Below are 27738 nucleotides of genomic sequence, written 5' to 3'. Positions count from 1 at the left end.
GTGCTAACATTTCTAAAAACATGTTTTCACTTTGTCATTATGGGATATTGAGTGTAGATGGGTCAGAAAGAACATAAATGTAATCAATTTTGAATTCCGCCTGTAACACAACAAAATGTGGAATAAGTCAAGGGGTATGAATACTTAATGAAGGCACTGCATAGCCTAATAAGCAACTATTAAACATTTAAAAAAGTTGAACAATTGTTTTTATTGGGTCACAAGAGCAATACAATCCTCAAGACACATTACACTTTCCCATGCACTTAAGGAAATAATGAATATCATGGATATATTGGAATTAGTGGATATATGGAGGCTTAATTACCCTGACCTAGTGAGATATACAGTTGAAGTCGGAAGTTTACATACACTTAGGTTGGAGTTAAAACTTGTTTTTCAACCACTCCACAAATTTCTTGTTAACAAACTATAGTTTTGGCAAGTCGGTTAGGACATCTACTTTGTGCATGACATAAGTCATTTTTCCAACAATTGTTTACAAACAGATTATTTCACTTATAATTCACTGTATCACAATTGTAGTGGGTCAGAAGTTTACATACACTAAATTGACTGTGCCTTTAAACAGCTTTGAAAATTTCAGAAAATTATGTCATGGCTTTAGAAGCTTCTGATAGGCTAACTGACATCATTTGAGTCAATTGGAGGTGTACCTGTGGATGTATTTCAAGGCCTACCTTCAAACTCGGTGCCTCTTTGCTTGACATCATGGGAAAATCAAAAGAAATCAGCCAAGAACTCAGAGAAAAATTGTAGACCTGGTTCATCCTTGGGAGCAATTTCCAAACGCCTGAAGGTACCACGTTCATCTGTACAAACAATAGTACGCAAGTATAAACACCACGGGACCACACAGCCGTCATACTGCTCAGGAAGGAGACGCGTTCTGTCTTTTAGAGATAATTGTACTTTTGTGCGAAAAGTGCAAATCAATCCCAGAACAACAGCAAAGGACCTTGTGAAGATGCTGGAGGAAACAGGTACAGAAGTATCTATATCCACAGGAAAACGAGTCCTATATCAACATAACCTTTTTTAGACATTCAGACATTTTAGAAAATTTATTAAAATTAAATATCACATTTACATAAGTATTCAGACCCTTTACTCAGTACTTTGTTGAAGCACCTTTTGCAGCGATTGCAGCATCGAGTATTATTCAGTAGGACGTTGCAAGCATAGAACACCTGTATTTGGGGAGTTTGAAAAACATCCCCACAGCATGATGCTTCCACCACCATACTTCACCGTCGGGATGGTGCCATGTTTCCTCCAGACGTGATGCTTGGCATTCAGGCCAAAGTGTTCAATCTTGGTTTCATCAGACCATAGAATCTTGTTTCTCATGGATGCTGTCATGTGCCTTTTACTGAGGAGTGGATTCCGTCTGGCCACTCTACCATAAAGGCCTGATTGGTGGAGTGCTGCAGAGATGGATGTCATTTTGGAAGGTTATCCCATCTCCACAGAGGAACTCTAGAGCTCTATCAGACTGACCATGGGGTTCTTGGTCACCTCCCTGACCAAGCCCTTCTTCCCCGATTGCTCAGTTTGGCCGGGGCGGGCAGCTCTAGGAAGTGAGGCTCTAGGAAGCGTCTTGGTAGTTCCAAACTTCTTTCTTTTAAGAATGATGGAGGCCACTGTGTTCTTGCGGACATTAAAATCAAATCTAATTGTATTTGTCACATGCGCCAAATACAACACCTTACCTTACAGTGAAATGCTTACTTACAAGCCCTTAACTAACAATGCAGTTTTAAGAAAGATATGTGTTAAGTAAAAAATAATGAATAAAAGTAACAAATAATTAAAGAGCAGCAGTAAATAACAATAGCAAGGCTACAGTATATATAAGGGGTACTGGTACAGAGTCAATGTGGGGGCACCGGTTAGTCGAGGTAATTGAGGTAATTATGTACATGTAGGTAGAGTTAAAGTGACTATATATAGATAATAAACAGAGAATAGCAGCAGCGTAAAAGGGGGGGCAATGCAAATGGATAGCCATTTAATTAGCTGTTCAGGAGTCTTATGGCTTGGGGGTCGAAGCTGTTGAGAAGCCTTTTGGATCTAGACTTGGCGCTCCGATACCGCTTGCCGTGTGGTAGCAGAGACAACAGTCTATGACTAGAGTGGCTGGAGTCTTTGACAATTTTTAGGTCCTTCCTCTGACACCGCGTGGTATAGAGGTCCTGGATGGCAGGAAGCTTGGCCCCAGTGATGTACTGGGCCCTACGCACTACACTCTGTAGTGCCTTGCGGTCGGAGGCCGAGCAGTTGCCATACCAGGCAGTGATGCAACCAGTCAGGATGCTCTCAATGGTGCAGCTGTGGAACCTTTTGAGGATCTGAGGACCCATGCCAAATCTTTTTAGTCTCCTGAGGGGGAATAGGTTTTGTCCTGCCCTCTTCACGACTGTCTTGGTGTGCTTGGACCATGATAGTTTGTTGGTGATGTGGACACCAAGGAACTTGAAGCTCTCAACCCAACCTGCTCCACTACAGCCCCGTCGATGAGAATAGGGGCGTGCTCGGTCCTCCTTTTCCTGTAGTCCACAATCATCTCCTTTGTCTTGATCACGTTGAGGGAGAGGTTGTTGTCCTGACACCACATGGCCAGGTCTCTGACCTCCTGCCTATAGGCTGCCTCATTGTTGTCGGTGATCAGTTCTACCACTGTTGTGTCATCAGCAAACTTAATGATGGTGTTGTCGTGCCTGGCCATGCAGTCATGAGTGAACAGGGAGTACAGGAGGGGGCTGAGCACGCACCCCTGAGGGGTCCCCGTGTTGAGGATCAGCGTGGCGGATGTGTTGTTACCTACCTGTACCGCCTGGGGGCGGCCCGTCAGGAAGTCCAGGATCCAGTTACAGAGGGAGGTGTTTAGTCTCAGGGTCCGTGGTGTTGAATGCTGAGCTGTAGTACATTTCATTTCATTACAGTACAACGGTTTGATTTGTTTGATCTTAGCAATTTTTTCTTAGCTAGCTACATAGCCGTCTTTGTATCAAAGATAATTGTGTAGTTTAGAGTAATTATCGAGGTTAGCTAGCCAGCTATTTTCGTCCTTCTAACATAGTCAACACTGCTAGCTGCTAGCTAGCTAGCTAGCTAACTTCTACCGAATAGCAGCACTGTAGGAACTATTACATTACAACGGAACGACTTGATTAGTGTAGTGTTAGCTAGCTACATAGTTGTCTTTGCTGTCTTTGTATCTAAGATAATTGTGTAGTTTAGAGTAATTATCGAGTAATTATCGAGGGTAGCTAGCGCCGCCGTTACCGCCGCCGTTAGCTAGCGCCGCCGTTCTCCTACCTAGTCAACACTGCTAGCAACACTGCTAGCTAGCCAGCTAGCCAACTATCATTTTAGTCATTTTAGTCAATAAGATTTTTTGGTAACTTCTACCGAATAGTAGCACTGTAGGAACTATTACATTACAACGGAACGACTTGATTAGTGTAGTGTTAACTAGCTACATAGTTGTCTTTGCTGTCTTTGTATCTAAGATAATTGTGTAGTTTAGAGTAATTATCGAGTAATTATCGAGGTTAGCTAGCGCCGCCGTTCTCCTACCTAGTCAACACTGCTAGCAACACTGCTAGCTAGCCAGCTAGCCAACTATCATTTTAGTCAATAAGATTTTTTGCAACGTAAGCTTAACTTTCTGAACATTCGAGATGTGTAGTCCACTTGTCATTCCAATCTCCTTTGCATTAGCGTAGCCTCTTCTGTAGCCTGTCAACTATGTGTCTGTCTATCCCTCTTCTCTCCTCTCTGCACAGACCATACAACCGCTTCACACCGCGTGGCCGCTGCCACTCTAACCTGGTGGTCCCAGCGCGCACGACCCACGTGGAGTTCCAGGTCTCCGGCAGCCTCTGGAACTGCCGATCTGCGGCCAACAAGGCAGAGTTCATCTCAGCCTATGCTTCCCTCCAGTCCCTCGACTTCTTGGCACTGACGGAAACATGGATTACCACAGATAACACTGCTACTCCTACTGCTCTCTCCTCGTCTGCCCACGTGTTCTCGCATACCCCGAGAGCTTCTGGTCAGCGGGGTGGTGGCACTGGGATCCTCATCTCTCCCAAGTGGACATTCTCTCTTTCTCCCCTGACCCATCTGTCTATCGCCTCCTTTGAATTCCATGCTGTCACAGTTACCAGCCCTTTCAAGCTTAACATCCTTATCATTTATCGCCCTCCAGGTTCCCTTGGAGAGTTCATCAATGAGCTTGACGCCTTGATAAGTTCCTTTCCTGAGGATGGCTCACCTCTCACAGTTCTGGGTGACTTTAACCTCCCCACGTCTACCTTTGACTCATTCCTCTCTGCCTCCTTCTTTCCACTCCTCTCCTCTTTTGACCTCACCCTCTCACCTTCCCCCCCTACTCACAAGGCAGGCAATACGCTTGACCTCATCTTTACTAGATGCTGTTCTTCCACTAATCTCATTGCAACTCCCCTCCAAGTCTCCGACCACTACCTTGTATCCTTCTCCCTCTCGCTCTCATCCAACACTTCCCACACTGCCACCACTCGGATGGTATCGCGCCGTCCCAACCTTCGCTCTCTCTCCCCCGCTACTCTCTCCTCTTCCATCCTATCATCTCTTCCCTCTGCTCAAACCTTCTCCAACCTATCTCCTGATTCTGCCTCCTCAACCCTCCTCTCCTCCCTTTCTGCATCCTTTGACTCTCTATGTCCCCTATCCTCCAGGCCGGCTCGGTCCTCCCCTCCTGCTCCGTGGCTCGACGACTCATTGCGAGCTCACAGAACCGGGCTCCGGGCAGCCGAGCGGAAATGGAGGAAAACTCGCCTCCCTGCGGACCTGGCATCCTTTCACTCCCTCCTCTCTACATTCTCCTCTTCTGTCTCTGCTGCTAAAGCCACTTTCTACCACTCTAAATTCCAAGCATCTGCCTCTAACCCTAGGAAGCTCTTTGCCACCTTCTCCTCCCTCCTGAATCCTCCTCCCCCTCCCCCCCCCTCCTCCATCTCTGCGGATGACTTCGTCAACCATTTTGAAAAGAAGGTCGACGACATCCGATCCTCGTTTGCTAAGTCAAACGACACCGCTGGTTCTGCTCACACTGCCCTACCCTGTGCTTTGACCTCTTTCTCCCCTCTCTCTCCAGATGAAATCTCGCGTCTTGTGACGGCCGGCCGCCCAACAACCTTCTCCAGACCATTTCCGGAGACCTTCTCCCTTACCTCACCTCGCTCATCAACTCATCCTTGACCGCTGGCTACGTCCCTTCCGTCTTCAAGAGAGCGAGAGTTGCACCCCTTCTGAAAAAACCTACACTCGATCCCTCCGATGTCAACAACTACAGACCAGTATCCCTTCTTTCTTTTCTCTCCAAAACTCTTGAACGTGCCGTCCTTGGCCAGCTCTCCTGCTATCTCTCTCAGAATGACCTTCTTGATCCAAATCAGTCAGGTTTCAAGACTAGTCATTCAACTGTGACTGCTCTTCTCTGTGTCACGGAGGCGCTCCGCACTGCTAAAGCTAACTCTCTCTCCTCTGCTCTCATCCTTCTAGACCTATCGGCTGCCTTTGATACTGTGAACCATCAGATCCTCCTCTCCACCCTCTCCGAGCTGGGCATCTCCGGCGCGGCCCACGCTTGGATTGCGTCCTACCTGACAGGTCGCTCCTACCAGGTGGCGTGGCGAGAATCTGTCTCCGCACCACGTGCTCTCACCACTGGTGTCCCCCAGGGCTCTGTTCTAGGCCCTCTCCTATTCTCGCTATACACCAAGTCACTTGGCTCTGTCATATCCTCACATGGTCTCTCCTATCATTGCTATGCAGACGACACACAATTAATCTTCTCCTTTCCCCCTTCTGATAACCAGGTGGCGAATCGCATCTCTGCATGTCTGGCAGACATATCAGTGTGGATGACGGATCACCACCTCAAGCTGAACCTCGGCAAGACGGAGCTGCTCTTCCTCCCGGGGAAGGACTGCCCGTTCCATGATCTCGCCATCACGGTTGACAACTCCATTGTGTCCTCCTCCCAGAGTGCTAAGAACCTTGGCGTGATCCTGGACAACACCCTGTCGTTCTCAACTAACATCAAGGCGGTGACCCGTTCCTGTAGGTTCATGCTCTACAACATTCGCAGAGTACGACCCTGCCTCACACAGGAAGCGGCGCAGGTCCTAATCCAGGCACTTGTCATCTCCCGTCTGGATTACTGCAACTCGCTGTTGGCTGGGCTCCCTGCCTGTGCCATTAAACCCCTACAACTCATCCAGAACGCCGCAGCCCGTCTGGTGTTCAACCTTCCCAAGTTCTCTCACGTCACCCCGCTCCTCCGCTCTCTCCACTGGCTTCCAGTTGAAGCTCGCATCCGCTACAAGACCATGGTGCTTGCCTACGGAGCTGTGAGGGGAACGGCACCTCCGTACCTTCAGGCTCTGATCAGGCCCTACACCCAAACAATGGCACTGCGTTCATCCACCTCTGGCCTGCTCGCCTCCCTACCTCTGAGGAAGTACAGTTCCCGCTCAGCCCAGTCAAAACTGTTCGCTGCTCTGGCACCCCAATGGTGGAACAAACTCCCTCACGACGCCAGGTCAGCGGAGTCAATCACCACCTTCCGGAGACACCTGAAACCCCACCTCTTTAAGGAATACCTAGGATAGGATAAAGTAATCCCTCTAACCCCCCCCCCCCCCTTAAAAGAGTTAGATGCACTATTGTAAAGTGGTTGTTCCACTGGATATCATAAGGTGAATGCACCAATTTGTAAGTCGCTCTGGATAAGAGCGTCTGCTAAATGACTTAAATGTAAATGTAAATGTAGTCAATGAATAGCATTCTCACATAGGTGTTCCTTTTGTACGTGTGGGTAAGGGCAGTGTGGAGTGGAATAGAGATTGCTTCATCTGTGGATCTGTTGGGGCGATATGCAAATTGGAGTGGGTCTAGGGTTTCTAGGATAATGGTGTTGATGTGGGCCATGACCAGCCTTTCAAAGCACTTCATGGCTACAGATGTGAGTGCTATGGGTCGGTAGTCATTTAGGCAGGTTAACTTAGTGTTCTTGGGCACAGGGACAATGGTGGTCTGCTTGAAACATGTTGGTATTATAGTCAGACAGGGATAGGTTGAAAATGTAATTGAAGACACTTGCGCATGCTCGGAGTACACGTCCTGGTAATCTGTCTGGCCCTGTGGCCTTGTGAATGTCGGCCTGTTTAAAGGTCTTACTCACATCGGCTATGGAGACCGTGATCACACAGTGATCCTTGAAAGCGGCAGCTCTACCCTTTAGCTCAGTGCTGATGTTGCCTGTAATCCATGGCTTCTGGTTGGGGTATGTACGTACGGTCGGTCACTGTGGGGACAACGTCATCAATGCACTTATTGATGACTGATGTGGTGTACTCCTCAATGCCATCGGAAGAATCCCAGAACATATTCCAGTCTGTGCTAGCAAAACAGTGCTGCAGCTTAGCATCTGCTTCATCTGACCACTTTTTTATTGACCGAGTCACTGGTGCTTCCTGCATTAGTTTTTGCCTGTAAGCAAGAATCAGGAGGATAGAAGTATGGTCAGATTTGCCAAATGGAGGGTGAGGGAGAGCTTTGTATGCATCTCTGTGTGTGGAATAAAGGTGGTATTGAGTGTTTTTCCCCCTCTGGTTGTACATTTAACATGCTGGTAAAAATGAGGTAGAACAGATTTAAGTTTCCCTGCATTAAAGTCCCCGGCCGCTAGGAATGCTGCCTCTGAATGAACGTTTTCCTGTTTGCTTATGGCCGTATACAGCTCATTGAGTGCGGTCTTAGTGCCAGCATCGGTTTGTGGTGGTAAATAGACCGCTACGAAGAATATAGATGAAAGCCCTCTTGGTAAATAATGTGGTCTACAGCTTATTTTTATTTTATTTATTTTACCGTTATTTTACCAGGTAAGTTGACTGAGAACACGTTCTCATTTGCAGCAACGACCTGGGGAATAGTTACAGGGGAGAGGAGGGGGATGAATGAGCCAATTGTAAACTGGGGATTATTAGGTGACCATGATGGTTTGAGGGCCAGATTGGGAATTTAGCCAGGACACCGGGGTTAACACCCCTACTCTTACGATAAGTGCCATGGGATCTTTAATGACCTCAGAGAGTCAGGACACCCGTTTAACATCCCATCCGAAAGACGGCACCCTACACAGGGCAGTGTCCCCAATCACTGCCCTGGGGCATTGGGATATTTTTTAGACCAGAGGAAAGAGTGCCTCCTACTGGCCCTCCAACACCACTTCCAGCAGCATCTGGTCTCCCATCCAGGGACTGACCAGGACCAACCCTGCTTAGCTTCAGAAGCAAGCCAGTAGTGGTATGCAGGGTGGTATGCTTATCATGAGATACTCTACCTCAGGCGAGCAAAACCTCGAGACTTCCTTAGATATCGTGCACCAGCTGTTGTTTACAAATATAATATGTGGGGGCGGCAGGTAGCCTAGTGGTTAGAGCGTTGGACTAGTAACCGAAAGGTTGCAAGATCGAGTCGCCGACAAGGTACAAATCTGTTGTTCTGCCCCTGAACAAGGCAGTTAACCCACTGTTCCTAGGCCGTCATTGAAAATAAGAATGTGTTCTTAGCTGACTTGCCTAGTTAAATAAAGGTAAAATAATAATATACATAGACCGCCACCCCTTGTCTTACCAGAGACTACTGTTCTGTCCTACCTATACAGTGTATAACATGCCAGCTGTATGTTATTCATGTTGCCGTTCAGCTACGACTCGGTGAAACAAGATATTACAGTTTTAATGTCCCGTTGGTAGGATATACGTGCTTGTAGTTTGTCTATTGTACTTTGGCTAATAGGACCGATGGTAAATGCAAATGACCCACTCGCCGATGGATCCTTACAAGGCACCCTGACCTTCGTGACAGCTCAGGTATTTGAACCAGCGACCTTTCGGTTACTGGCCCAATGCTCTAACCACTAGTGTTGTGGTTGCATGTTCACCTGGGACATCTAAAGCCTTGTCTTTTGGGGTGTTGCCTTAGGCCACCAAGTGCTAACAGTCAGTATTTTAATTATATGTGTGAAATGCTTGATAGTGTATGTGATGTAAAGGGAACCTGTGGATCTTTTCATCAAGCTGTCCGCTCAAGAGGAAGCTTCTCACTGTAACCAGTGCCTGTAATCTGGTTCAGGTTATTAATCAACCTACCAGGAGGGTGTTTACAAACACTACAAGAACAAGATCATCCACATGTATTGATCACATTTTTACTAATATAACTATGTTCTAAAGCTGTACCCATTGGATGCAGTGATCACAATATAGTGGCCATTGTATTTCCAGAAATGCCCAAATTCAAAAAGCTGGGCCTAAAATAAAAAATATTTTGTTGTGACTCTTATGTGGGAAATATTTATTGGTCTGATGTGATTAATAAGGAGCATTCAGATGTTGCACTTGATGAATTTATAAAAATTCTTCCAATTATTGATAAACATTCACCTGTTAAGAAACTGACTGTTAGAACTGTTAAGGCTCAATGGATTGACGAGGAATTGAACAACTGTACGGTAGAAAGAGATGGGGCAAAAGGAGTCGCTAATAAATCTGGCTTGCATATCTGACTGGCTGACTTACTGCAAATAGAGAAATAATGTAACAAAACTCAACAAAAAGCAGAACAAACTGTATTATGGAGCCAAGATCAATGATATAAAGAATGATGGGAAAAAAACTTTGGAGTACTTTAAATGATGTTATTGGCAGAAAGACAAATTCAACTCCCCTCTTTCATCGAATCAGATGGCTTATTCATCACAAAACCATTTGATGTTGCCAATTATTATTTTAACGATTACTTCATTGGCAAAGTGGGCAAACTTAGGCAGGAAACGCCAACAACGAACTGTGAGCCATAGCAGTCATGTACCAAAAAGCTAATAATGAAAAAAAGCATTGCAAGTTGGAATTTTGTAAAGTTAAAGTGTGGGAGAGGTGGACAAAGTATTCTTAGCGATCAATAATGACAAACCTGCTGACATTGACAACTTAGATAGAAAGCTACTGGGGATGGTAGCTGACTCTGTAGCCACTCCTATCTGTCATATCTTTAATCTGAGCCTAGAGGAAATTCTTTGTCCTCAGGCCTGGAGGGAAGCCAAAGTCATTCCGCTACCCAAGAGTGGTAAAACAGCCTTCGCTGGTTCTAACAGCAGACCTATCAGCTTGCTGCCAACTCTTAGCAAACAATTGGAAAAATATGTTTTTTGACCAAATACAATGCTACTTCTTTGTAAACAAATTAACAACAGACTTTCAGCATGCTTATAGAGAAGGGCACTCAACATGTACTCCATTGAGACAAATGACTGATGATTGGTTGAAATAAATTGATATAGGACTCGTTTTACTGTGGATATAGATACTTTTGTACCTGTTTCCTCCAGCATCTTCACAAGGTCCTGTGCTGTTGTTCTGGGATTGATTTGCACTTTTTGCACCAAAGTACATTTATCTCTAGGAGACATTTATCTCTACGCGTCTCCTTCCTGAGTGGTATGACTGCTGCGTGGTCCCATGGTGTTTATACTTGCGTACTATTGTTTGTACAGATGAACGTTTGGAAATTGCTCCCAAGGATGAACCAGACTTTGAACCACATTTTTTTCTGAGGTCTTGGCTGATTTCTTTTGATTTTCCCATGATGTCAAGCAAAGAGGCACTGAGTTTGAAGGTAGGCCTTGAAATACATCCACAGGTACACCTCCAATTGACTCAAATTATGTCAATTGGCCTATCAGAACCTTCTAAAGCCATGCCATAATTTTCTGGAATTTTCCAAGCTGTTTAAAGGCGCAGTCAACTAAGTGTATGTACACTTCTGACCCACTGGAATTGTGATACAGTGAAGTAATCTGTCTGTAAACAATTGTTGGAAAAATGACTTGTGTCATGCACAAAGTAGATGTCCTCACCAACTTGCAAAAACTCTAGTTTGTTAACAAGAAATTTGTAGAGTTGTTAAAAAACGAGTTTTAATGACTCCAACCTAAGTGTATGTAAACTTCCGACTTCAACTGTAAATTGAACTTGAATTGCTCAGTGTATTCTTAAATTTTTTACTGAAACCCTTCGGAATTGTCATGTTTTGATCAGAAAGGACAATAAGACAATACTGACATTCAACCACTTACACAGACCATTCGTCATGATTATTCTGTGGAGCAGACCCACTGTCCCTACGTGTGACTCATGTGCCTGGTTTACTGAACATAGGAGCAGACTTGTTCAGAGGGAATCCCCATCAAGGGGACTGGAGACTCCATCCCCAACTGGTGAAACAAACCTGGGAGAGATACAGTCAAGCATCTGTCCACGCACTGCCCGTTGTTCTTCGCGATAGCAGGAAACTCACCACTGGGGGTGGACGTGCTGGCACACACTTGGCCAAGCAGGTTCCATTATGCTTTCCCTCCCCTCAGCCTCATACTTCCCACACTCTAGCCAGAGTGAGGGAAGAAGGCTTATCCCTTATCTTGGTAGCCCCATGGCATGGCAAGCTCTGGATAGCTATGAGCCTTGACAACTCCCGTTTCACAGGGATCTGCTGACCCAAGCGAACTGAGAGATTTTCCAAACTCTCCTAGGTGCCATGACCCTATGCGCCTGGCCCGTGAGAGGTTAAATCTGGATGCAACAGGCCTGCCTCTCGGAGTCATTGAGACTCTCCAGAGGGCTAGGGGTCCTCCTACACTCACTGTATGGAAACAAGTGGTGCATTTTCTGAGAAGTGGTGTTGGGCATCCCCTCATACTTTTATGAGATTTATGACGTCACTGCACCTTCATTGGTGCATACTGTACTCAGTGTCAGGGCCTCTGAGGGTTGATATGTGAGACTGCCTGGCTTCAGAGAGCATGTGCAATACAGCAGCTGGGCATATTCCACTGTGAGTTATTATCGAAAGGAATAATTGGAAGATAACTTGAGTAAGACCGGTTCTCTGATATATTCTCTGATGTATCACCACATTCCCCTACTCTAAGAGTGTGAGGAAGTTCGGCATGCTCGAGAATGATCCAGAGGGCGGGCGAATGGCTCTTTAGTATGAAGGGAGGGGCTCCCTCATTCGCCAATCGACCTGTCTGTCTTCAGCAGATGTGTCTGATTTTGATTCTTCGAGCTACTTAGAGATTATGATGAATCCCACAGTGAGATATCTCATTCATAATATCAGAGAACCGGGGTTACGCAAGTAACCTTAAGTTTCAGTTAACAGTGGTCATAATATGCCTTTGTCTTGTGTGTGTGTGAGAGAGAGAGTGTCAATTCAATGGTGTGTCATTATTGTAACCATGGATTTCACCATATTATCCTAACATCTCTCCCTGTTCATCAAACAACTATCCTTTCTTTTGTTAGAGGCATGCCAAGGGACTGGGGTTTATATAGGAATGCTGAAACCACTCCAGAAGATCCACTGACAATCCCTATCTGTCTTATATTATATCAGAACCAAACTACCTTACCAATGAACACTGTCTGGGGGAGTGGGAAGGTTTTGATCAGGTTCTATAGGCTGACATGGGTCCCAGCCAGCAAGCCAGGGCTGACAAGTAGTGGGGAAATGGGACGTGAAACGGTGGGCTCGTGAGTCATCCCAGCCCTGTCACTTCAAACGTTGGAGCGCTCAACCCGCTCCTGCCTCGCTACTCTGCCGCCAGATGGCCTATAGAGCAGGAGCAGGCAGGATGTGGGACCCGGAGACGCTAAATTGCTACCATTCACTTTTCTCTCCCCCTCAGTATCTAGAAACACGACTTTGACACTGATAAAGTGTGTGTCTGAAGCATGAAGTGTGTATGGTCAAATTTAACCGGGTGTTTAGTTGGGAGATGGTGATGGGATTTGATAAAGGTTTGGAATAGATTATAACCGCATTACTTTCAGTTAGTTGGAGGCCTGGATTGTATAGGGTCGGTGTGTGTTGTAAAATAACATTAATTATTTGTTCCTCTCCCTTCATTCCTCTTTTCCCCTCTCATTCCCTTAATCTACCTTCCCCTGTTTAGAAAAAAATGAATAACCTCTAGTCTAGCCTGTAAGCTCTACAATATTTGGCCCTGGGTGGATTTAGTGTGTGATGTCTCATTCCATGCGTTACAAATTTCAACCTCTTAGTTGTGCTCCAACATTGTGTATACACAACAACAAAAAATGCTGGGTTGAAAACAACCCAGCGCTGGCTAAGTAGTGGACAGAACACACGTTGGGTTATTGAGCGGTGATCCACTGGGTCAGACCAGAAGACTGGAGGTGTGGTTTACAGAGAATTATTTTTGGCCACCCGTGAGAGTAAATTTAATTCTGATTCATCTGTTCTGTTGTATTGTCAACACATGTGAAGGTTTAGTACTGAAAATGTTGTACATTAGTGAGGCATACACAAGTTGAGTGCCTCAAGCACCTATGTGTATCCCAATGTTGGGATATTTACCACTTTATTATGATATTTAAATATTAATGTTAAATAAATGTATATTAAAATATCTGAAAGCTATGCCCCCAATAGGCTACGCCTCCTGAAAATAACCTATGGATTACATTAAAAAAGACCCATCTGCTGTGTCACCCTAGCATGAAAAGTGAATAAAAACCTGACTGATGGTTAAATTAACCTATGTTTGGGTAATCCAAAGGCATGGCCTATTGGGAGCGTGGCTTTCAGATAGTTATTTTTGGCCACCCATGAGAGGAAATGTAATTCATGTTCATCATGTTAAGTTTGTACACTGCAAATTTTTATTCTCCTTTAAAATATATAATACGCAAATATAGTAATATAAAATGAATAACTTTATTTAATATTATAAGAAAGTAGTAGCAACTATCCCAAAGTTGGGATTTCTTTCACAAGTGTTTCCCAAACTCGGACCTCAGGACCCCAAGGGGTGCACGTTTTGGTTTTTGCCCTAATACTACACAGCTGATTCAAATTATCAACGCTTGATGATTAGATGAATCAGCTGTGCTAGGGCAAAACCAAAACATGCATCCCTTGGGGCCACAAGGACTGAGCTTGGGAAACCCTGGCTTGGCGCTTAAAGAACTCATATTCTTGTATAAGCCTTATTAAACCTACAAAAGTGTCAGTGCTCTACCTTAACATTGTTAACAATACAACAGAACAGATTTAAGTGAATTGACATGTACTCTCACATGTGACCAAAAACAACTATCAGTTGGGTCACCTCCAGTCTTCTGATCTGACCTGGTGAATCATAGCGCAATAACCCAGCATAAACAATCCAATTTAAATAAAACAATGGATTGTTTGTGACCCAACTGGCTGGGTCAAAATAACCCAACATGTGTTCTGTCCAATATCTACCCAAATTGGGTTGTTTTTCACCCAGCATTTTTGTTGTTGAGCGTACTGGAGTAATTTATTTCACCCAAATCAACATACTTGTGTCTGTCTTGTGTTAAAAAATATGTTTGAGGTAAGGTATCACATTGCAGTAGTGTAGTCTTTTGTAGGCACATTGAAACTGTTGATACGATTTTGTAGTATGATTAATTTATTTACACACACTTTTGCAATACCTGAAGCAGGCCTACTTTTGATCCAGCTTTGCTCCATAATACAGCCTCACATTTATTTTTACTGCTCTAATTACGTTGGTAACCAGTTTATAATAGAAATAAGCACCTCGGGGGTTTGTGATATTTGGCCAATATACCAAGGCTAAGGGTCGTGCATAAGGCCAGACCTAGCCGTGGTGTATTGGCAATATACCACACCTCCTCGCGTCTTATTGCTTAAATATAGTCCTATGTGAATGAATAAGTTGTAATAAACTGTATGCTCAATGAATAAGTCATAAACGGTATGTGAAAAATACAGTTGGCGCGATCTGAAGACTCTTGCACAAAGAAATATGTATTTTCAACACACGGTGGCGACACATCCAACCCTAATCAGAGCCAGATGGCTCGTGGTAGGCAAGCCGCACACGGCATAGAAGTTTTGGAAGCGTGCGCTGAGAGCTCGAAGGAAAGTAGTGGGACTCCGGAGGAGAGAGAGAAGGAGAGAGGGAAAGAGAGAGAACTTCGTGCTTTACATTACACACAGACACGGGATAAAGGACGACTGCGTGGACAGTTGTTATATACATTTTGTGTCTTTTAATTTTTAAATCAACGTTTACACGTGCGCTTACGGTTGTAGTGGATGTAAAGGGATTAGAATAGAATCGGGGGAATGTATCCTGATCGGGCAACAGTGACCGACCGTCTTCCGAGATGTCAACTCAACATTCTCCGGGCCATCATGCTACTCCAAGCCGTTCTAGAGATGACTGCAACCAGTAAGAATGTGACTTTTTATTACGGTGCTACAATGTAATGTCTCATCATCAGAAAAACACGAAACGTTTTATGGCATTAATGTTAATATTTTAAGCCATTAATATGGTGATATAAATCTAGCCTATTGGTCCCTAGCCTATATCAATTTATTCGATTGACGTGTCTGCAGCAATTTTCATTTCCTCTTTGTATTTGTAATTTTTTCGTGTATTTTTGGGGGGTGATTTTCAAATTTATATGGACATTAAATTCGTGGTTTTCTTGGGCTTCAAATTAGGCTACTTGTTTAAACAAACGTGTTATAATTTATTAGGCTTCATTAATAATAACATATCTTACTTTATACAACAAGAGCTAAATTATCTGTGGAAGGCGCTACATAATCGGCGTTCAAGTATTGTTCACCGCCAAGTCTTTTATATTTGAAACAAAGCCAATTTAAACATTGATTTATAATCTCCAGTATTGAAAGACAAAGGGACTTCTCTTCTCAGGTGATGATGGAGGGGGTAACCATCTCACTCCCAGCTGGAGGTCCATTGTGTGGGTCCCTCCATTTGTAATTAAATGTAATCTAAAATGTAATCTATGTAATACCAAAAGTAATTATTTATCACGAGAGTGCCTTAAACAACTACTAGTAATTATGCATAGTTCTAGAAAGGTCTGGAACTCACCTTTCTGGTAAAACATTGTTAGAAATTGCTGAGGTGTACTCACTTTTGAGGCACAAGCTCAAGTACATGTACAAATATTATGAAAATATAAAAAAATCAAAAGAGAAGCAATAGGGCTTTCTAAATATATTAACAATCAAATTAGAAACAACTATAAGATTTCACCTTTATTCTGTAAAATAAAGATAATGACAGTACAAAATTGGCACCATTTCACATAACTGATGACAGAGAATGTACGTCTGTTATATGTATTTGATATAGGTATTTCAATATTATCAATACCTATTTTGTCATTTGTATTTCACTGTCCCGAACTACAATTAACGTTGCCTATTTTGTAACAGTTTAATTAGAATACATGTATTTTCTAATACAAATATATACTAGCAAGTAGCCCGCTTAACTACAGCATTCTCACTAATGGTAGCATAATATTTGTACTTGCTATAACTGGTATATTCTTGTTTACCTTAGTTTAATACACTGACTGTAAGTCGCTCTGGATATGAGCGTCTGCTAAATGACCAAAATGTAAATGTGAAAATGATCACTTCCAAAGCACTCTGCTGGATATTATTATATTGACCTCCGCCCCCAAACAAGGCCACATTTGATCAAAATACAAATAGTTTGAAGGTGGAGCTCATTAGAATAATACCCAGCAGTGGTGCTTTGCAAATGCACATTTTTAACGTCCACATGTTGGTCATTTAGCAGACGCTCTTGTCCAGAGCGACTTACAGTCAGTGCATTCATCTAAGGTTGTTAAAAAAGAAACACATATCACAGAGATAGCAAGTAAAACGTTTCTGTAACCGTTACTGGGAATGTTGTTGTAGTTAAGGATGTATTGGTCTTCAACATTTCCTTCATTTGTTGCAACAGACCTTCATGATATATCTGTGCCTGTGTCTGGCTAGTGCAACATAGTGATGTTATGTTTTATACTGGGTCTCCGAGGCATGTGTTGAAATCGCTAAGCAGTATGCTGATGCCTGTATGACTTTATCAGAAGTTTTGTTGAACAACCACCTGATTGCTTTGGTGTTGGTTTGGTAGAAGACAAAAAGGCTACTGTATGCTGTGCACGTGCAAAGGGGTGTGGGACGTCATCTATAATGATGATGTTGCTCTAAATTATTGTGACTAGCAGGTGCCAGTAGTGTACACTATGTGTATCAAAGCCTCAAGTAGTGAACCTATTTTCTACACAATTGGCTGGAAAACCTCAATGCTTCAGGAAGCTTTATTTCCCCATCATTAGTGCAAAGTACGGTACAGTAATATTGATGGTAACGTGCTTCCTGTAAGTTACTGTAAAAGGCAGAGCAATGACACAGTACAATACTGTAAGAAAGTAAATACTACTGTAATTATGATATCTTACAGTATTTTACTGTAAATACATGAGATTAGTGCAAGCAGTTTGGCTGTTAAGTATTTGTATATTACAGCATATTTATGAATATTTGGTGTTTCGTATCACTTGCAGAGGAATTAACAAAGGCTCCCAAACGGGCTGTGATTACAGGGCAAAACACATCAAAAGGACACAGTTTAATAGTCAATCATCAACAGTTTAAGACCTGGTATCACTTTCTGTCCCCTAAATAATATTTTTTTTTAGTGCACTACAACCACATATCAGTTCAATGGGTACAGTATTCTCACGAACGGGTGCAACAAATATTGCCAATTACAAGGCACATCTCAAAATATGTTAATGAGCCACCAATTCTTCCCCTCCCACAAAATGTCTCAAATTTTTTATTTAGAGAATGCTGCAGTAAATATACAGCAAAACAGCACTTTATTGTTAAATTGTAGTAAAATTACAGCAATTGCTTGCAGTGAATATGTAATTATATATTGCAGCACACCAATTAATATTTAGCATTTTATGTCACTTGCACCTGTAGAGGGTTTAACAACGGCTTCTAAACCGGCAGTGACTACAGGGCAAAACAAATCAAAAGGACATGGCTAAACACTCAACCATTAAAGGGTTGATACTTGATACCCTTCTGATCTGTTCCCAATATACACATAATAGTTAGGAAACTACTACCACATATCACTTAAATTGGTACAACACTCTCACTGATGGGTTCAACAAGTATAGCCTCGCACAAGGCAGTATAGCCTCGCACAAGACATGCCTCAAAATGTGTTAATGACCACAGCAATACCATGCAGCCACAAAAGGTTTTTGGCGTTCCAAAATTACAGTATGGTAATGTATTCTGTTGGGAAGGTACTGAATTACAGTAAATTACTGGCAGCACAGTAGCCAGTAAATCACTGTAGATTTACAGGAAAAGGTTTTTATATTCCAAAAATACAGTATGGTAGTGATGTTATGTTTGATACCAGATATCCAAAGCATGCGTTGACATCTTAAAGCAGTTTATGTCGAAGCAGTGTGCCAATGCTTGTATCTCTTTATCAGAAGCACGTGATCAGTGATGTCCGAAGCTTCGTTTCGTCGAACAACCACCTGATTTGGTTTGGTATTTGTTTCAGTAGAAGAGAAAAAGGCCACACTGTGCACACACTACGGCGTGTGAGACGTCATCTATAATAATATGGCTGTTCTAAATTATTTTGACCAGCAGGTGCCGCTAGTATACCCTTTGTTGATCAAAGCCTCGAGTAATGAATCTATTTTCAACACGATCGGCTGGAAATGCTCAATGGTTCAGGAAGCTTCATTCCCCCATCACTACAGTATGGTACTGTATTCTATGGGGTGGTACTGACTTACAGTAAATTACTGGCAGCACAGTAGCCAGTAGGTTACTGTAGATTTACAGGAAGATTATATTTTTAAATGGTATGGTACTGTATTCTGTGGGGTACATCATTCTCACTAATGGGTGCAACAAATATAGCCTCTTACAAGGCATGCATCCAAATGTGTTAATGAGACAGATAAAAAAAAAAAAAAAGCAAAACAGGTTATACAGTACTTTACTGTATAATTGTACAACAGTGTAGTAGAATGCCATTGAACCCCCATAATGCATTGCTATTTACAGTTCTCTAATATAGAATTACAGTAGCTAACTTGGAAAGGTTTGCTGTAAATTTACAGCAATTTGTTACAGTGCTGCATTCCCTTTTGATATGCCATATCCCATGCAGGGCTCTGAGCTTCACAATCAGAAGAAACCGAGCCTTTGTCTGGATAGGCTAGAAAATTTGACATGTCCTCCCTATGCAAATGAGGTGTCAGATTCACATTCTCCATCTCAGCTCCTCGTAGGCAGGTTCAGCTGAAAGGGGAGACTGCTATTTAGCGGAGTATACAGAAATTGATGTTGCGCCGTTCACAGAGCTCTCTGTACAAAAAAAGACTGTTGGAACTGTTCTAGAACCACTACTAGTCCCCTAAATAGGGGACTTTACATCAAATAGGTTTTAAAGCAAACTCAGTGATACAGTACTGACTGATTTTGAGAGTAATGACTTCAAATGAAATCCTGAGTTCAAGAACATTGGGAAATGGCGGCACTCCAATTGTGGTCCCGTGTGGCTCAGTTGGTAGAGCATGGCGCTTGCAACGCCAGGGTTGTGGGTTCAATTCCCACGGGGGGACCAGGATGAATATGTATGAACGTTCCAATTTGTAAGTTGCTCTGGATAAGAGCGTCTGCTAAATGACTTAAAATGTAAAATGTTGTATATTTTAAGACAAAAAGACTACCTAATTTCACCTTTTTATTTTCAGCAGGGCAGTCTAACGCGTTTCGAGTTACTCAAACTCAAAACCCAACAATGCAATAATTAATTAATAACAATGTAATTCTAGAAAGGGAAAAAAATCCACGAGAAAGAATAAATATGAAGAACACAATAAGTAAGTAAGCATACTATATACAAGGTCAGTTCCAATACCATATTTATAATGTCCAGGGATACTGGAGTGATGGAGGCAGATATGTATAGGGGTAAGGTGACAGGGATACTGGAGTGATGGAGGTAGATATGTATAGGGGTAAGGTGACAGGGATACTGGAGTGATGGAGGTAGATATGTATAGGGGTAAGGTGACAGGGATACTGGAGTGATGGAGGTAGATATGTATAGGGGTAAGGTGACAGGGATACTGGAGTGATGGAGGTAGATATGTATAGGGGTAATGTGACTAGGCAACAGGATATAAGATAAACAGAGTAGCAGCAGCTTGTATGTGAGTGGGTAGAGTCAGCATAAATGTATGTGCATGTTATATGTGAGTGAGTGTGCATAGACAGTACAAAACTTAAAGGTCAATAAAGATACAAGGTTAACTCAAATAATCTGTGTAGCTATTTTGTTAGCTATTTATCAGTCTTATTGATTGGGGATAGAAGCTGTTCAAGAGCCTGTTGTTGCCAGACTTGATGCACCGGTACCGCTTGCCGTGCGGAAGTAGAGAGAATAGTCTATGGCTTGGGTGGTTGGAGTCTTTAACGATTTTCCGCGGCTTCCTACCTCACCGCCTGTTATAGATGTTCTGGATTGCAGGGAGCTCGGCCCCAGTGATGTACTGGGCTGTCCACGCCGCCCTCTGTAGCGCCATGTGATCGATGCAGCCAGTGATCGATGTAGCCAGTCAAAATGCTCTCAATGGTACAGCTGTAAAACTTTTCCAAACTTCGGAGGGGGAAGAGGTGCTGTCACGCCTTCTTCACGACTGGGCGCATGTGTTTGGAGCATTTTAAGACTTTAGGGATATGGACACAGAGGAACTTGAAGCTCTCGACCCGCTCCACTGCGGCCCCGTCGATGAGAATGGGGGTGTGCTCGCCCTCCTGTTTCCTGTAGTCCCCGATCAGCTCCTTGGTCTTACTGACGTTGAGGTTGTTGTTCTGGCACCACACTGCCAGGTCACTGACCTCCTCCCTGTAGACCAGGGGTGTCAAAGTCAAATGGACGGAGGGCCAAATAAAAAATTTAGCTACAAGCCGAGGGCCGGACTGTTCGAATGTTCATTGAAAATTTTTTAAATGACGCATATAGTCTAGTGAACCTAATTGAACCTACTGAAAACCTAACAAATATATTCCAATATGATCAGATAAATAAAGCAATATTTTCTTATGGCTCTGTCAGTAATCTTTAATTTTCAACAGACACAAAAGACAAATTTCCTTTATATAAAAATCCCCATAACATGAACATTAAATGAAAGAAACCGGTATTCAAGGCACCATCAGTAGCCTATATTTTCTATTTTAGCAAAAGTGGGCTAAATTTACTTCAAAGAAAAAAACAATAATAGCAATTTTCTATCATCCACTCAACTGAAATATTTTTAAAATATAATTGGATTGAAATACAATAAAATAAAGTGCAAAAATCTATTAATCAAAAACAACACTTTGTTTAAGGAGAAGTAACATGCAGTGAAAACAAATATTAAACTTTAACTTTTAAACTTGAACTGAGTAAAAACTCTAAATATGTGATTGCACAGTAATGTTCACTTGTTTGAGGTTGAGGGTGATACTTGGTGGTGTCCCATCTTTTCCACAAGTTCATCAATGTTCGGGGTAAGGCTCTGAGCTGAGGAAATCCTCAGAATTGAGTGGAGGTGTTCAGCAGTAAGTCGACTTCTGTGTGATGTTTTGTTCAGGTTCATCAAAGAAAACAGTTGTTCACACAGGTATGTGCTGCCAAACATAGACAACGTTTGAGCAGCCTGGATGCGCAGCTGGGGCATTGTGTCGGGGAGGAAACGGGCGAACTCCGCAGCACCCACTGCCGCATATTTTGCCCTCAGTGCATCATTGCATTGGAGGTCAATCAACTCCATTTGGAGGTTTGGTGGTGAGCTTTCCACGTCAACAGCAAATGGGTTACCGAGCAGTTCCAACCTGCTTTTTTGTGCTTCAAAGTCAGCAAATCGGCGTCGAAAGTCAGCGGCAAGCATACCTATTTTATCAGCCAACTGTGCGCTCGGGAACGCACTGGTAGAGAGCTTCTCTTTCATGGTCTGGCAGCTGGGAAAGTGGCTCAAATTTTCTTTCCGCATCTGCGTCTCCCACAGAGTCAGTTTGGTTTTAAATGCCTTCACTGTACTGTACATATCAGAGATGACATGATCCCGACCCTGCAGCTGCAAGTTCATTGCATTCAGATGACTCGTAATGTCACACAGAAAAGCCATTTCACACAGAAACATTTCGTCTCGGAGTTGTGTTGTGTCTTTCCCTTTGCTGTCCAAGAACAGACAAATCTCCTCACGAAGCTCGAAACATCTTTGAAGCACCTTTCCCTGGCTTAGCCATCGCACCTCTGTGTGATAAGGCAAATCACCATGCTCCGTTTCTAACTCCGTCAGAAATGCCTTGAACTGGCGGTGATTCAAACCTTTGGCTCTGATAAAGTTAACTGTGCGCGTGATGATGCTCATTACATGCTCCATTTTCAAGGCTTTACCGCACAACGCTTCCTGGTGTATGATACAATGATAAGCTGTCAGCTCACCTGTCGCGTTTTCCTCTTGCATCTTTTCCCGTATCTTCGCCACCAGTCCGCTCCTGTGTCCACACATCGCAGGTGCTCCGTCGGTTGTCAAACCCACGAGTTTTTCCCAAGGCAGCTCCATCTCATTTACACAGCAGCCTACTGCTCGGTGCGTCACCGTTGCATTGTGGGAAATGTAGTATTGGTGCGTGTAAAAGATCTGCGGGCTGCCGGCTTGCTGCGGTCTGCGGGCCGGTTCTAATAATAAATCAAGATCATCCCAGGGGCCGTAAAAAACCTTCTCGCGGGCCGGATGTGGCCCGCGGGCCTTGACTCTGACATATATGCTGTAGACCGACTCATCGTCGCCGGTGATCAGGCCTACCACCGTCATGTCGTCAGCAAACTTAAAGATGGTGTTGGAGTCGTGCATGGCCACGCAGTCGTGGGTGAACAGGGAGTACAGTAGGGGACTAAGCACACACCCCTGTGGGGCCTCTGTGTTTAGGGTCAGCGTGGTGGAGGTGATGTTGCCTACCCTCACCATCTGGGGTCAGCCCATCAGGAAGTCCAGGATCCAGTTGCAGATGGAAGTGTTCAGACAGATTCCTAAGCTTGGTGACGAGCTTTAGAGGGGACAATGGTGTTGAACGCTGCCCTGTAGTCAATGAACAGCATTCTCCCATAGGCATTCCTCTTATCTAGGTGGGTGAGGGCAGTGTGGAGTGCAATTAAGATTGCGTCATTTATGGATCTGTTGGGACGTTATGCAGATTGAGGTGGGTCTAAGGAAGCCTGGAAGAGCTTCCAGGCTTCCTTCATAAAGGTCAATTGTGAATGAGGAAAGAAAATGATTACAGGGGCAGTTTGGTCAAACTAATCCTGTTCGAATCGTCCACTGGAAAGACGGACATGCTGGGGTAATAATTACATAACCGATGTTCTATAGTAATACTAGTCCCGTGCGAATAGGACATAAGCCAAACAATCATTCTCCTCCCCACACTTAACCTGTGAAAGGTTATAAACATCCTATGACTCTATATAACCTTTTTAACTGCTGTGTATAACCTTCATAACTGCTGTCTATAGGAGGAAGGTGCCCAGATGGTGTCTGTGGCCTTATGTGAAGTATTGAATAGTTTGGAACGGAGGGGCTGCCGTTGGACATTCATTTCCAATTTTGGTTTGCCCTGTTGTGAATCAAATAGGATTTTCACTTGTTACCCAGTTTGTCTATGTGTGATTGATCTCCAGCTAGAGGATGTGCCTGGGTTTGTTTGGATTAAACCAGTCCTCCCTATTGGTTTTGGATGTTATTTACAACGGTTGGAGGAGTCAGAGCTTTCTAAAGCCATATTCTGGAATGCCACTCTCTCTCAGACTAGAGTCAGGAGCCCAGAATGTTAATCCAAGATACTTGACTGGCTGAGTTATAACTTCTTCACATGGGGTTTTATAATGGAACAGGAATAGAGGAGGAGGAAAACTCACCCCCTCGTAACCATTTCACATCTCAACCAGCAGACTGGAAAAGAGGAGTGGAAAGAAACCGCTATTCTGAATCGGCCATGATACAGTCTCATTCTCTTACTCTTTCATAACAGTCAAAGGGCTATAAATCATTTGGGTGGAACTACCTCGACGGCAGATTTTAACGGGACAGAATGTTGACATTAAAGGCACTTTACCTTTGAAAAAACTCACCCCGTGGACTCTGTCTCTGTCTCTTTCAGGGAGACTCTGAAAAGTCCTCACCCTCCTCAGCTCTGATAGCTGAGCTCTTATACCCCTTTCTCAGCTCTTCTCCTAATGCATGGTACAGTAACTCAGCCATCCACTAGTGCATCTTTAAAAGCCTTCTCAGACGTCCAGGAATGTGGAGGATTAACTATATGTGTGAAACAGATGTAGTGTGTGTGTGTGTGTGCGTGCATTGTGTATGTGTGTTTTGGGACAATTTGGGTCCAGTTTGAAGCATCTGGAAAGAAAAGAAAGTCACACACCTATTAATCAGCACTAAGTCATAAATCATACACTCCGCGCCCCTTGTTACTTTCAAACAACAGTGTGTAAAGTATGTCATGCAATAGTAATTACCTATTTCCCTTTTGTTAATAACCTCAGATGTTTGCCAAGTTTATATGGCAGTATTGCTCAACATACACAATGTTTGGAAGATGATGTCTTGTCTTGGCTTATTGTTTAATTGATGGTTACTTACAGTAATTGATGGTTATACAATTCTTGTGTAATGTTACATAAAACTGATGGATGTGGATTAGATGAACAAATTTCATACGACCACTATAAGGCATCCATTTTTAATTTAATTTGTTTACCCTCAGTCTCTTTCCTCAAGTTATGGTTGTTGTATGTTTGGGCTTGTAGTGATTGTAGTGAAGCAACTGGCAGTAGTATTAGAGCTACACTGTTACAGGAAACTTTAAATTATATCATATTTTGTATTATCAACAATAAACTACTCTGAAACGTTTCATACTGTAAATTATAGTGCATTGTGGGAAAATGTTGTGGGCGGGGAAAGAATTGCTTTATTTCGAATGGTACTGTAATTCCACCCTACAGAGTACATTACAGTATTTTTGGTAGGGAGGTTACGTTTGATACCGGAGTGCCAAGGCATGTGTCAAAATCGCTAAGCAGTTTACTTTGAAGCAATATGCCGATGCCTGTATCACTTTATTAGAACCACGTGATCAATGGCGTCCGAAGCTTTGTTTTGTCGAACAACCACCTGATTTGGTTTGGTTTTGGTTTTGGTAGAAGACAAAAAGGCTACTATGTGCACGCGCTACAGCGTGTGGGACGTCATCTATAATAATCTCACTGCTCTAAATTGTTTTGACCAGCAGGTGCCACTAGTGTACGCTGTGTTGATCAAAGCCTCGTTTAATGAACCTGTTTTCAACATAATTGGCTGGAAAACCTCAAACCTTAGGGTTAGTTTCCCATCACTACTTTTTGGAGCACCAAATACCTTTTGATCACTATAGTTGGTATTTTTTATTACTTGCAATTCTAGAGGCTTTAAAACTGTCAGTGTCTACAGGGTAATTAGACCAAAAGGACACAGCAAAACTATCATCCAGTTAAGGTTTAAGATTTGCTGCCACTCCAATCTGTCTCCTAGACATATTATATTGGTAGGGCATTATAACCACATAAGAGTTAAATTGGTACACATTCTTACTCACGGGTGTAACAAATATAACCTATTACAAGGCATGCCTCAAAATATGTTAATGAGCCAGAAAGAACAATACCATGCACCCACTAGTGGTCCATTTTTTTTGCCGCTTTAAAGATACAGTACGGTACTGTATTCTGTGGGGTGGAATTACAGTACCATTCGAAATACAGCAATTTCCCACAATGCACCATCTTTTACAGTATGCTGCAGTAAAAGGTTTCCAAGTGTTTCACTGATGATAATGCCTAAAATGACTGTATAAATGACAGTTTTCCGTGACATTGTATGTCACTCTCGCCTTACGAACTCATGTTATTTCAGCATACGTATTCACTTTCCTTTGTCATCTAAAATCCTTCTGAGAAACACCATCTCCCCAGAAAGCTTCGTTTCTTTTTGGGGGGGGGGGGTTGGGACTGGGAGTTTTAGTCTTGGGAATATGATTCGAGGCTAAACATTGTCCACTCTCATGTCATATCCTCATTTTGTCTCTGCCCTCTCTGTGCTAGAGAGAGGGTTTCATAAAGTTTCTCCATTACAAACTGAAGCCAAGCATGGAAAACCCCTTCCTGTAATTACTTACTGACTCTACATTGCACAGTGGAGGTGAGGGCATGGCAGAGAGAAAAACCTCCTATCTAGGGGCTCAAGAGTTTAACAGATATGAAAAAGAGAGGTTGGCTCTTTGCTGTAGATACTGTAGATCTGACTTATCCTTTAAAACTCCTATTGTAGCTAAAAGCCTCATTCCCTTGACTCAGTATCAAAAATGTGCATAAATGATCAGTTATTTTATGGAAGAACGACATTGATTATTTAAGAAGATACTTCAAATGTGCTGTTATTAGACATGCATCAATGCACCCCATGGGTTGTATAGGCTATGTAATAATGTAGGCATTATGTCAATGTAGTACAAATATATGTACATTTCACTGAAACGTATAAAATTACAATTTTCCAGGTTTAGTAGTGTTTGTCCGACTTAATGCGTGGGAACCATGCTACCGTTCATTTAACAGGAGAGTGGATGAAACAAGGCTTTTTAAATTCCGCTGTAAATTTGTCCGTGTATATTTCTTAAGCCTGTTTGCATTGCATTAAGGACTTAAGGCTCTCAAACATTGCACCGGATGTGGGTCTAGCATTCGGGGAATCTAGCGTTCGTCTGCCGATCATTCAGCGTGCTGTGTTTTAGGGATCACCCGCTGTTGACGTCTGACTGCCAACATTTTTCAAGCAGTTCGACATGTAAAATCGGTGCGCACCCGGTTCACAAATTACGTTCAGAGCTGCTAAGTAATCTCGCCCAGCAAACGCTATTGGTGTGTCTGAGCCCTTAAGGAACGCGTTGCATGCAGACTGGCAAATCTCTTGTCGCCTAAAGTTAGGCCTTTGTACATTGCCACGCTCTCTTAGAGCTGGGAAGAAAAAAAATTAACAGGATTCTTAGCCAAAGATTAATATTTATTTTTTAAATGAAAATATATATGCAATTTATCAGTCATCAGAGGCATTCTTTCATTTTTCCTTGCTCTGTCCTTTAGTTAAAAAAAAAGAATCCCAAAGATGTGACAGGCAGCATCAGGTTTCTCTCCATGAAGAAGGGCTTTTATGCATTCATAATTTCCCACAGCATCAAGTCCATCTAGGAACAGACTCATAAATGCTTCCCCAGAGCAGAGCAGAGCAGAGCTAGAGTAGCAGTGGTTGTGGTGACTGGTGATGGGGCTAATGTTGAATCACACATTAGGCTTGGCTGGCTGGCTCGTATATCTGAGAAACGGGTCTGTCTGAGGAAGGGTAACCTCCTTGCCTTCTCCCTGCCACCCATGTCATCAGGGCTTTGGATGGGGATGCCTTGGCACTTGGCAGGCCCACGCTGCTGCCACTCCTAGCTCTTAAACTAAAATCACCCCAAGGATCACTCTCCTTCTCTCTCTTGCCCTCTCTTTTTTTTCTTCTCTCTCTCCCTCTCTTTCTCCCGCTTCCAATTTTC

At 43.1% G+C, this 27738-nt stretch overlaps 1 protein-coding gene and 1 non-coding gene across 2 annotated transcripts in view; both read left to right on the top strand.

The window, feature by feature from the left end:
* The first annotated feature begins 15065 nt into the window (after positions 1–15065).
* Positions 15066–27738, top strand: part of LOC139577551 (inactive tyrosine-protein kinase transmembrane receptor ROR1-like) — a 203174-nt gene continuing 190501 nt past the window's right edge. The window contains exon 1 of the mRNA XM_071404605.1: positions 15066–15391. Within this exon, the coding sequence (XP_071260706.1) occupies positions 15286–15391 (106 nt within the window). The 5' untranslated portion in view covers positions 15066–15285. The remainder of the gene's footprint in view (positions 15392–27738) is intronic.
* On the top strand, positions 19596–19672 carry trnaa-ugc (transfer RNA alanine (anticodon UGC)). The gene has a single exon. It is a non-coding gene; the product is annotated as a tRNA-Ala (tRNA).

The sequence above is a fragment of the Salvelinus alpinus genome, chromosome 6 (assembly GCF_045679555.1).
Source record: "Salvelinus alpinus chromosome 6, SLU_Salpinus.1, whole genome shotgun sequence".
NCBI classification, from domain to species: domain Eukaryota; kingdom Metazoa; phylum Chordata; class Actinopteri; order Salmoniformes; family Salmonidae; genus Salvelinus; species Salvelinus alpinus.
The sequence above is the reverse complement of the archived record's forward strand: the minus strand, read 5'-3'. Positions and strand labels throughout refer to the sequence as shown.